This window comes from Aspergillus tubingensis (assembly GCF_013340325.1).
Source record: "Aspergillus tubingensis WU-2223L DNA, scaffold_6, whole genome shotgun sequence".
Classification (NCBI taxonomy): domain Eukaryota; kingdom Fungi; phylum Ascomycota; class Eurotiomycetes; order Eurotiales; family Aspergillaceae; genus Aspergillus; species Aspergillus tubingensis.
The window spans coordinates 2,654,835-2,665,913 of NW_023336280.1; the positions used below are offsets into that span (position 1 = coordinate 2,654,835).

At 46.8% G+C, this 11,079-nt stretch overlaps 4 protein-coding genes across 4 annotated transcripts; 2 read left to right on the top strand and 2 right to left on the bottom strand.

Moving 5' to 3' along the window:
- Nucleotides 1-987: 987 nt before the first annotated feature.
- AtWU_04629 (Ras association (RalGDS/AF-6) domain family protein) lies at nt 988-3,373 on the top strand (the record flags this gene model as incomplete). Its single annotated transcript, XM_035499740.1, has 4 exons — nt 988-1,186; nt 1,248-2,697; nt 2,832-3,220; nt 3,291-3,373. 4 exons carry the CDS (start codon nt 988-990, stop codon nt 3,371-3,373), a joined length of 2,121 nt encoding a protein of 706 aa, XP_035355633.1.
- Nucleotides 3,374-4,591: 1,218 nt separating this feature from the next.
- Nucleotides 4,592-5,152, top strand: AtWU_04630 (uncharacterized protein; the record flags this gene model as incomplete). Its single annotated transcript, XM_035499741.1, has 1 exon — nt 4,592-5,152. The coding sequence occupies one exon, from the start codon at nt 4,592-4,594 to the stop codon at nt 5,150-5,152; it is 561 nt and encodes a 186-aa protein (XP_035355634.1).
- Nucleotides 5,153-6,799: 1,647 nt separating this feature from the next.
- Nucleotides 6,800-7,615, bottom strand: AtWU_04631 (alpha/beta hydrolase; the record flags this gene model as incomplete). Its single annotated transcript, XM_035499742.1, has 1 exon — nt 6,800-7,615. The coding sequence occupies one exon, from the start codon at nt 7,613-7,615 to the stop codon at nt 6,800-6,802; it is 816 nt and encodes a 271-aa protein (XP_035355635.1).
- Nucleotides 7,616-8,179: 564 nt separating this feature from the next.
- AtWU_04632 (putative integral membrane protein) lies at nt 8,180-9,447 on the bottom strand (the record flags this gene model as incomplete). Its single annotated transcript, XM_035499743.1, has 4 exons — nt 8,180-8,511; nt 8,577-8,641; nt 8,700-9,076; nt 9,160-9,447. 4 exons carry the CDS (start codon nt 9,445-9,447, stop codon nt 8,180-8,182), a joined length of 1,062 nt encoding a protein of 353 aa, XP_035355636.1.
- Between the last annotated feature and the right edge of the window lie 1,632 nt (nt 9,448-11,079).

The following is an 11,079-nucleotide window of genomic DNA, read 5'->3' on the forward strand; positions in this document are numbered from 1 at the left end:
CGATTTAGGGTCTATCTAAGGATGGGTGATTCTTGTCTGATTGTGTCGAAATGAACTATCAAATTCAGAGCGGAATTATCGAAGCATTGCCATGGTTCGTCTCAATAATAACGACACTTACCGAGATGAACTACTGCATTGACCAGACTGGAATGGAACTATGATCGAAGATGGCAAGTTGTTCATGAGCGGTGCAGCTTCGAAACGTATGCATTGGACCTGGAAGCTTCCTCATTTTGGTGAGCACATGCTGGAAATGCAAATTATATCAAAAGACAGAAGACCAATAGTACCTTGCTATTTCCCGACGCAACATTTCTAACTGGATCCACGACCTGCCAGAGATGAACGAAAAGATCCAGTCATGGCAAGGAAAATTCCTCTAGACCAAATAATATAAGAACTTATGCCTTTAAAACAGAGTACAATCGACTGAGAGAAGACTTCGTACTCTAGGCTATACTAAAAAATACATTGTATAGCTCCGAGCAGTAAGTATAAGAGTTTTCATGAAAACCGCGTTTCGGTTTGACTAAATTAGTAGACACATTATTCCCAAGGACAAAGAAGGATGCCTGTTTAACACTTAAGGTTCTTGATTCTTCTCGGATAATCAATATAGTATATAATGCTGCAACGGCTTCTTCCATCTGTTATCGAGGATATCTAAGTATATATCCTATTAATTTTGAAAGGAAGATGAGGGCGGCGGGTGAGGATGTCAGAAGTGTTGATGGGGTCATTCGTATCATAATTTAATTTAGAATTGGAAATCTATTCACGGAACCTACCTTGAAATACCTGGGTCAGTGACAACAGCTAAGATGTGAATGAGCTACAATAAGTACCCTGGACCCGAAACCGCCTTCTCCTGCGTAAATTTCTTTGCTTATCACCGCCGTAAGCCACTCATAAGTCCTACTACATGCTGAAGAGGCAAATTCCTGAAACCCGTTCTGATTTTGAGAACGACGTTTAGGTCATATCATGGATCAGATGGAAAGGTGTACCGAAGAAAATTCACTAGAAGATACGCCGGGGACGCTCCGGTTCACAAGAACTCTCGCAAGAACATACCGACTTTTTGGGAACTTATTCCTCTCTGAGCCGCCTCTGAAGTTGCGTGACAAAGTGGATGAGCTTCGACCTTATTTGCTCGAGCTTGAACATCGGGAGAAAAGCACCGGTATGTAGCCAAAAGTGGCTAAGTCCAGTGAGAGTTTCTACTAATCAATCATCGGTTTTAGAAATCGATCATAAGGCAATATCCGATGAACTATCTTCCTTCCAGCTCGCGGAGACACAGCTTTGGAAGGATCCACTTCCCACCCGTTGTTCGGAGCATATTGTTCGTCCATCAGGCTCATGGCAGGCACGTATCGCTCATCACCTACACAATCCTTCCTATACCACCCTTCACGCCAAAAACGGGGAGGTTGCTGATGCTACAAATGGGTGCACGGCACTCATTATGAACCATCACTACGACCCCGAGCTTCACTTCATGTTTGACCACTTCCACCGACGAGAGGACTTCTGCCCGTTTGCAAAATATCCAGATCATATCCGAGCTTTCCATGAGAATCATACGGATTGGATTCGAAGCACACTGCAGGCAAAGATAGAGATAATATACGGTTCTTCGGTAAGAAAATGGGCGATGAAACATTTGAATTTTACCTCACTTAGTCTGTGGGGTGAGTACGAAGGTGTTTGGCTCCACTTCGAGTGGAAGGCGATTATGACAGGGAAGAAGATCGCAAGAATCATCATATTCGCGCTACACCCACAGAGATTTCTCTCCTATCAGTCGAGGTCCCAAAGAGAAGCAATAGAGCAGGATTTACGGATTAGTGTTGCCCATCAGTTGGCATGTCTGCCTTTTACTGCTGATTATCATGCTACGAGGCTTTGGACGAGCAAGGCTGAATTTATTCAGAACGCGTATTTCAATGAGTGGTGTCTAGCTGAGAAAGCAGACTCTCGGTTCGGTATTATCGACCTGCCGAGGCAAAGAAACGTACCAACATCGGATGCTGCATGCCCTATAATCACAGATACCAGCGGAGTCATGAGCTTAAAAAGGTTGGATGAGGTGCTCTTGAAAGTTCTGGACAGTAGGAAGCGCCTCGGCTCGCGAGAGTTCAGACAGGAATCTAAGTCCTTGAATATGCAAAACGACTTGCTGGAGCCGTTCCCCTGTGCGCTCATGAGAGAATGGGTTGAGGCCCAACAGCATTCATTTTTTGGTGGAATATCCATCAGGACTCGCGATGACCTGCTCTTTGCGTACAATAAACATTGTGTTGGAGGTGATGGACCACAATCATCTAACCTAAGTACCATGGAGTTAATTCAAGGCTTGATGAATATTCAACAAGCGAGGATTCGGAACCGTATCTATCGTGTCTACCGACCAACAGCCAGATCCTCCTGTTACTATTCCACATTTGAAAGCATGCCTTGTGTATGCGACAACTGTCGCTGCCCGCAGCCTCCCGATCTCCTTCCTCGGTTCTCTATTCAGCATTCTGGGATATATATTTGTCGGGACTGCAAATGCAACTCAGAAGCTTGTTATGAAACAACAAGATATGCCATACCGGCTGATAAGACGCCATATATGGTATTTGATTTCCTGATTAATACCACCGTTGCAGCTCGCAAGCTGATCCGCACCGAGGATGAGTGCGAAGGGTACTCCACTACGTTAAACTCTGGTGTTTATACTGCAGGGAAAGGACTGCGATAGGGAAAACTTCCATTCGAAACCGAGCACTGGACAAAAGTCCCCAATGGACCAAAGGAGCACGTCCTAAATACATTCCCAGATCGTTCACATGTCATAACTGCTCTCGCAACGACCAGCATTTTGTTCCCGTCAATGAAGAAATATCCTTCATCTCCCTACGCGATCTCGCTATATTTGCGTTCAATTTCTCGTATATGGACGACCAAACCCTGATCGCGCATCTTGATGCCCGCCCCTCGAGCACATTCACCGCTCGGAGCTATACCAGACGTTCACAGGTAAACCTCGGTAATGCCAACACGCCCGGGAGTCTAGATACCGGCCGTCCCCTAAAGAGGCGCAGGGGCACGAGAAAGGTTGACGCATCACAAGTACAGTTGCAGAATAGGAATGCTGGCGAGCCTTCTGTAGATAATGACGACGACCCGACGGAACCAAACGGCGGCAAGTCTATGATTGAAAATCATAGTAAGCCAGCTATTATCGAGTTAAAATGCAGCAAATGTGGTCAGCGCTGTGGTAGCAACTATCGACCTAGGTGGCATCCAGATACGGGAGATTATATCGCACTTTCGAGGCCCCAGTGCCCTCAAGGTTGCACGAACCAAAAAGTCTGGCTAGTACCGGTTTCTGATATTGAATATATGACGGCCAACATGCTAGAAGCCCGGGAGAGAAGCGATGAGCGCCATCGAAAAAGGTACGGTCCTGTTCTTCATCTCGCTAAGCCTCTGTCGGAGAGAGCTCTAGGGACGACTAGTTGGAGGGTCAAAAGTCTCGGACAACAAAAGCTACAGAATGAGTTACATCTATCTTGAAACTTGCAATCTCACCTTTTCCTCACTATAGACTGCTTGGAGGGAAACGAGAAGTCAACGGGGAGGTACACAACATAGACGAAGTCATGATCATTGAAAGAGGACATTGCGCTACTCGAGCTCGCTCTTCTTTGTCCAAGTCGTCATTGGCTATGGTACGCAAAACATCGGAAAGGGGAATCCACGCGATACGGTCTCGTGCCACACAAAAAGGATAGTCTTCCGCTCTGGAATCTGCACAACATCCGCTACAGACTGCTTCTCCGTTCACAGTATCCCCTGTGGATAACATGCTTTTCGCTGCGTAGTCTCGCTATTAAAAGTTTTTCTTTTCTTTTCTTTTCTTTTCTTTCCGTGTCAAAAAGATGAATTAGTTCGATATTCACAGCAGAATTGGTCGCATCATCGAGATGATTATTCTACATCGAAACGGTTAACTCCCGAATGATCTTCTGCATGTATCAGGTTGGAGGCTAAGCATGGACGCAATTGGCAAGGAAAGTCCCTTTGGACCAATTAATATGAAGACCCAGCATAGACAGCGTTGCGATTAGGATACTGAGAACAGGATAAACAGTGCTACGTGCTCTAGTCTAATTAATATACTATATTGTATAGCTCCGAGCAGTATGAATAAGAACATTCTTGAAACCCGGGTTTTGGTTTCACTAAACTAGACACATCATTCGCGTGGAGAAAGAAGAATGCTTGTTTCACCTCAATTTCCATAATTTCTGCTACCGGATCACCAAGGTATATATAATGCTGCAATGGCTACTTCCATTTGTTACTTAGGATATCTCTGTATAAATTCTACTAGTCTCGGCCAACTTCGATTAAACCCACCCAGGTTGGATTTTGCATATATATAGTTGCTTCTAATATGGAGAAAAGAATATATAAATAGGCCGGTAAGGAAAGAGAATCTGAGAAGTTCTCATAGCTCCCTCAAAGCCAAACTCGAACAGCTCTGCCTGACAGTCAATCGAGCTTCAAACCCAGACCCAGCCCATCCATCAAAATGCCTCTTCCAATCGCCTCCACGGCATCCCTCTTCGAGGATGTCCTGCAGTCCAACGAGGCAATTGAAGTCCCCATTGGCGGAGTCGACTTTGTCTCCTTCACGAGTGGACAAACCATAAGAACACTTGGTACCAGGAGGTTGAATGGCAATTCGGCTCTTGTGCTCGTGTCCACCAAAGGTGCCATTTTAGCTAACGTTCCCCTGCCCCCTTGCAGCATGGAAGAACAAAATGCTAGTCTAACGCAACTGTGGAAGAAAGCGACCGCCTTTCTGAATCTCTTCACCGAAAATGCAGGACTCTTTCTGGGCCAGGATGAGAAAAGGTATGCAATGGTTTATGGACCCTCTGCGAGACATAAACCCTTCCCGAAATACAATGCGATCATTGATTCCATTCTTTCGAATACGTTGGGAGTTATTGAGAAGCCTAAGATTGTCTCATATTCGTATGAGGAGGGCGTCCACAATCAGCCTGATAGTGGGTCTGTCTTTATTGATGGAAGAGGTGACATTCCTAAGGTGTATGTGGAGGACAAGGATCAGAAATGGTTCGACTAGGTTTTTGTATATCTGGCCATGGAGAAATGGTGTAGGTAGTTGAGATAGACCTGAGGAAATAGGCTACCAGCCGTTCGTCTTTATATGATCGCATTTCCCATTTTAGCTAGGCTCTGGTACATGACTGTATCTTGTAAAGAGCATTCATATACATGATACCGAGCGACACTGCAGGTGTCATTAAAAACCAATCTTTTTAGCACGAGTGGGTGAGAAAGCAGGCTTTTTGCCGAAGGCCCCTCATTGTCGTAGACCGAAAAGCCACTTTCACCTTACTGTAACAAGGCCTCATTTTTTAGACATTCAACCCCACGGCGTTGCATTGAAGGTGGGGCTGCGATGTCAAGGTACACGGAAAGAACAAAGAAAAAAAGGGGGGACGGTTCATCTTATGTCGATCCCTATCACCAGCTAGCTGTGAGCCTGGGCGACCAGCTTGGTCAGAGGCATCAATTGTGCGCAATGTGAACAGATCATTGTGCTTCGGCTACACAGAGGAAACGCCGGGTTTCTGGGTGCGTGCATGCTGTTGGATCAATGGCCTGATAGCTTGATTACGGACTGCTGGAGGAGTGGGGAATCCCCAGTCTGGCTGAGGGGCAGTAAGTCGCGGTGATAAGGGCGGGGGTGACTGCCTTAGGGCTGGTGCGGTCACAGGGCTAGTATTGTGGGTGGTTGGTTAGATAGGAGCAGCAGTTTGTGAGGGCTTGAGGATGGGTCGTGGACTCCAAACCTTGCTGCAAAAAGCATATTGAGTACTCATCTTTCATGGCATTGAGCTCGAGGAACCATTGTTCTTACAATTACATTACCATAGTTCTACATACCGATATTACACAGTATACAAAGCATTGATGGCGGAATGGTACATGGGCCGCGGGAAGAGTCGGCAGGAGCCGGAGCCGTAAGCGGGCCCCAAGTTGGAGTGATAACCCTGGCGGTAAGACTGTTGAGATGTGATAGTGAGTTGTTGACAGGATGTGATTCAGCCTGCATTGGTGGTTGATTCTGTTTCCATATATAGTAGTTGTTGGCTAGAGGATTCAAGGCCAAACACGCATCTCTCACTGGATTATACTGTACCGTATATGAAGTAGATGGCCTAGGGAAATGCTCCTTGCTGATCTGCACTGCAGGTTCCCTTTTCGTTACACACTCAGTACTACTACACTACCCCGCCCTAACCCGCCAGCCACTCAGATTAGTTCTGAGCTATATCTTAAAGCAGTTAAGCCAGTAAATAGGTCGTAGCAGTCGAAAGCAACTACTCACTGATCAGAATGGAGTGGACTTCTATTCCACAAGCTCGTCTTTCACTGCTATCCACCAACATATATAATTACCCCAAGGATTAGTTCCCCAGAGAATCATTCAATTCTGCTGGAAGAGGTCTAGTTACTTGTCTAAGTGAGGTTTTACGGTTAAGAAGATCATAGAAGAGATAAATGAATCTGTCGTTCCTTTTCGAAAAGTGCCTACACTCATCGAATATTTTATAATATCCAAAGAGTTCTCTACTTACACTAGTAGCGGCCCTGAAAGTCATATGGGTTACAGAACACGAAAGTACAATTCATTTTAGATTTTGCTATTTATATGATGATTGTATTTTCATATCCATCAAATGCTATCGACCCTCCTGTCATTTCATTTTCCAGTCGCTAATCCATGAACAATCTCCACGACCTCCTCACACTTGGTGAACAGTGCACAGTGTCCAGTCTCCAACTCCCACGTACGAACCTGACATCCAGCTTCCCGCATAGTCTGCACAAACTCCTTCTGGTAATCATAGGGTACAGTCATATCCTGGGTTGAATAGATGTATCCAATCTGAGGAATACCCCCTTCCTCAGGTCGCCAGGCGACATGCTGGAGCTTGCCGTCAAAGCCCTTCCCGTTCCACCGCTGTAAGGACGCAATGTAGGCGTCAGTTTCCTCGTCTGACTTTTCGGATGGACCGACCAGGAGGCTCTTGGGGTCTCGGGAGATGCAAGTTCGGTCCTCGGCAAAGTCAAAGGCCACGTCCATCAAATGACCGTGGCCGTGAGAGATGACGACCTCAACCATGGAGACCCCTTCCGTGAGCGCAAAAGCGGCGATGTAGACTAATTGAACAATGCCGCCAGTGAGGCCCTGCGCGCGACGGGTTGTGACCCCGAGGCCGTTGGATAGGGCATTTGTTCCGACCTGGCCGCCGTAAGAGTGAAGTAGGACCAGAACCTCGCGGCCGGCAGAGACGAGGTTCTCCACGCAGGTGCGGATAAATACACTATCTTCCTCTAGGCCAGCGTTTGGGGGACGGGAGCCATTGATTGAGGGAAGGCAGGGCACGTGGACTTCATGCCCGAGGCCGCGAAGAGCGGTGGTGAAAGAGGTGTAAGATGATGGTTGGTGCCAGGCGCCGGAGACAAGGACGATAGCTGGGTTTCTAGTTGAAAGGAGGGGGGAGGTGGTAGTCATGGTGACTTTTGGAGGTAGGATGATACTATAGAGGGATTTTGGTGGCAATAGGATCCAAAACCAATTGTGGGAGAATAAAGAATCCAGGATAAGGAGTGGAAGGGTGATGATGCGCCGGAGGAAAAGTGTGGCAGGAGGAGCTTAAGTAGTGGGTGACAAGGAATGGTATCTCACGAATGATAATCGCATTACCGCCCAAACTAGGTATGGGTTAGTAATTTATTACTGCTAGTAGCCTTACACTGTACGAAATATTCCATTAGGTTGTAAACGGTTGTAAAACAGCACTAGCAGGGGCAGAAACCCCGGGTCTGGGCACGGCCTCAAATTGAACAAAGAGACTAGTGAGCTTAGTATCTAACGCAAGTGAGACCAATAGACAGGACACTATGGCATTTAAATTGTTGGTTGTTTCTTTGTCCTTTTTGCTACCTCATCCAAGAGTATCGCCAACTGTTTCTTCCCCAATTAGGTCCTGTCTGTCTTCCCCAAGCAAACGCCACACACCCGCAGGCAAGTTCACGAAATGAGCCCGATATTGGGCAACAGTCTATTTGCAAGATCTTAATACCCCTGCAATTTTGTGTAGGCATGGACTTGGGCCACATCACCCCAATAATTGTTGGCCCTCTTGGGGCTCGCCGCTTCAATGTCATTGTAGACTTTCTGTCTCGAACCGACAGCGTGGTATCGAACGGAGCCAAGAGCACCAAAGCCAGACTTCCAACTGTGAAAAGGGCGGAGACGTGTAATGCCACTCCAGCCTATGCTCGTCCCCTTAGTCGATTGAGGTTCACGGATATGCTGGACCAAGCTCGGGATCATCGGGAGGCAAGCACAAATAATGCTCATGTTTGTTTCGACTGTGGTCCAAATACCGGGGACAGTGAAAGTGTCTTTTACGGCAAGGAAGTGTGGTTAGTATTGACTGATCTTCCAGGAATCAAGGGAGAGCACGCACATGTCAAATCGGATACATCAATCGTGGCCATATACACAAGCCGTACAATACTGGTCACGCAGACGCTGAGGGGATACCCGCTATCAGCATAGGGGAATAGGTGAGTTTATCAGACGAACTTACAACCCACCCACACTGAAGACCAGAGAAAGCAGAATTCGACACCGGCGTGTCTGCTTCAATTGCCAGACCACCGGTTGTGGTAGGATCAGAATAATTACATCAAGAAGGATGTTGACTGCACCCATAGCAATCCAGAAGCTCTTGTTGTGGATTGTCGTGCTGGGCTCCCAGAATTTCCACTGTGCATCTACAGGGTTGGTGGAGAAGATGAGCCCGGAGACTGCGGCTATACAGGCCCCTGCGGAGAGGCCGGTGACCACCCAATTGCAAAACAGGAAAGCCTTGTTGATGGAGAAAATCCGCCGATAGAAGAGTAATATAGATATTTTGGTCAATCCAACACTGACGTTGTAGATCACCATATCGGCTAATGTGATCTGGATTAAAACAATCACCTGATGTTAGTTTATGGTGTAGGAAAATGAAAGAATGCGTTCTCTACGCTGTGTTACGTGCGTACCTGGAAGTATCTTTCTAGCACAAGGGGGTCCTTGTACTGAGTGATGTGGATGCCCGCATGCCCCACGGTTGTGACGAGAGCAGTGGTGCATAGAAGCCCATAGGAAAAGATTAAAGCAAGAAGACAGAACCAATCATCCAATTTTATGGAGAGTGTGAGGGAGCGTGAGATGAACCGGAGAGCTACCAAGCATGTCGATAGTAAGGTCATCAACCCCGTCACTGCGACGAAGATAACATTGAGATGGTGGGAATGTTCAGAAAGACCAGTTGCTGCCTGTAATGCCATTGTGCAATGAACTCTTTCAGTTAGAAACAATAAACCGGTATAGAAGTGGAAGTCAAGGGTGAGGAGATTTTCCCCAATACTAGGCTGGGTCGTCACGCATCCTTGGTCTTAAATCTTTTCAAGACAGCTACAGGCAGATACCGGCTCCGAAGATTGGATAGGAAAAAGTGAGCTAAAATTGCGACGTGCTTTAGCTATGCAGCTAGGCAGTGATCTCCCCGATACATAGTGCTAGGATCAATTAAGGCGAGAGGAGGTGGTGTCTGCTGTTTATGGGATGAGTTGTTCAACTCCCATCTTGTAGCAAATCCACCCATTGTCAAGAACACAAATGAAGATATCCGTTTTTTCAGCACTTCAGCGATATATGGTAGGGACATCTGACTTAGGAGGCGAGAAGGAGCCCGCTGTGATGTTGCTTCAGTACGATTTGTCGCGAACCAGGATGGCACAGCCCAAAAAGGTTTAATATCGAGCGGCCAATTCGCGTTGTCTTGGAAAGTGCATCGAAGCAAGCGCTACGCCTATCGAAGATTCAGTCACATTTAAACCACAGCGCTAAAATCTTGACGATTTGCAGCGTTCTCTGCGGGGTGTCCTCTCAGAAGGAGTAGCACGGCTGATTGTGACAGAAGTCCTTTGCGAAGTCGGAACATGTGGGCCAAGAGTAGGCACCGTCGACAAATTGAACTCGTTTCTGTAGAATAATTGGACTCTCAAGATTGAGCGGGGTTGAGTACTGCGGCATGGTAGCATGGCTGCGACATACCTATTAAAGCTTCAAAATTTCTGAAGGCTGGGATAATAGTAGTTTGGCAGTTGCTTCGGGGCACTTACCCGAGTCCATACATACAATGCCGACTTTCCATGATCGCGTACGGGAGGGGGTAACAGGTAGTCTTTTACTGGTGGAACGAAGCATAGTCATAGAGAATTAGTGTGGCTTCCATGAGACTAGCGTGAGATAGTTTGTGTAAGTCACTTTGCAGGGAAGTAGAATCACTAAAGGCCTGCAGGCTAATGCGAAGCTGGGTGCTGCTTTGAAGTGGGTAGGACGAAAAATTTTGGAGGCTGGGAGGCCGTATTATGAAGATGATACTGTTACAGTATTTTTACGCCAGGATATTACCAGTCTCCGATGGGAAAGCACTGCATAAAGGTCAGGTTCTCCGAGACTTTCATGTAGTAGCAGATTCCTTCTCATACTATCTATTATAAATGGATAAGCCTTATCGAGATGTGTCTTGTTATTGTCCCCTCTTTTCCTCCTTCCTCGGAAGCCCATCATAGACGGTTCTCTCCACACTCTTAGAACCTTTCATGACCTCAAGATCTAGTCAACCTTTAGCCTTTAACCTTTCAATTCGCCTAAGGAGTCACTTACCACTATAAGGAAGAATTTGAGTTGCAATAAGCCACCGCTTCCATTCATACAATCGGTAAACGAGAAGAGATTTGCTGGTCCCTCCCAGGAGCCTGATCTTGCAGCCCTTCCAGTGGGACTTGAGGTATGGCCTAATGAGAAAAAAAAAGGCCCTAACCGTCTCTAAGCTCGTCAGAACAAGGGACCAGAGGACAAGGGCTCGCGAGGTCTGGTTTACCCAATGGCATGTGATCGTTGCAGTACCGTGG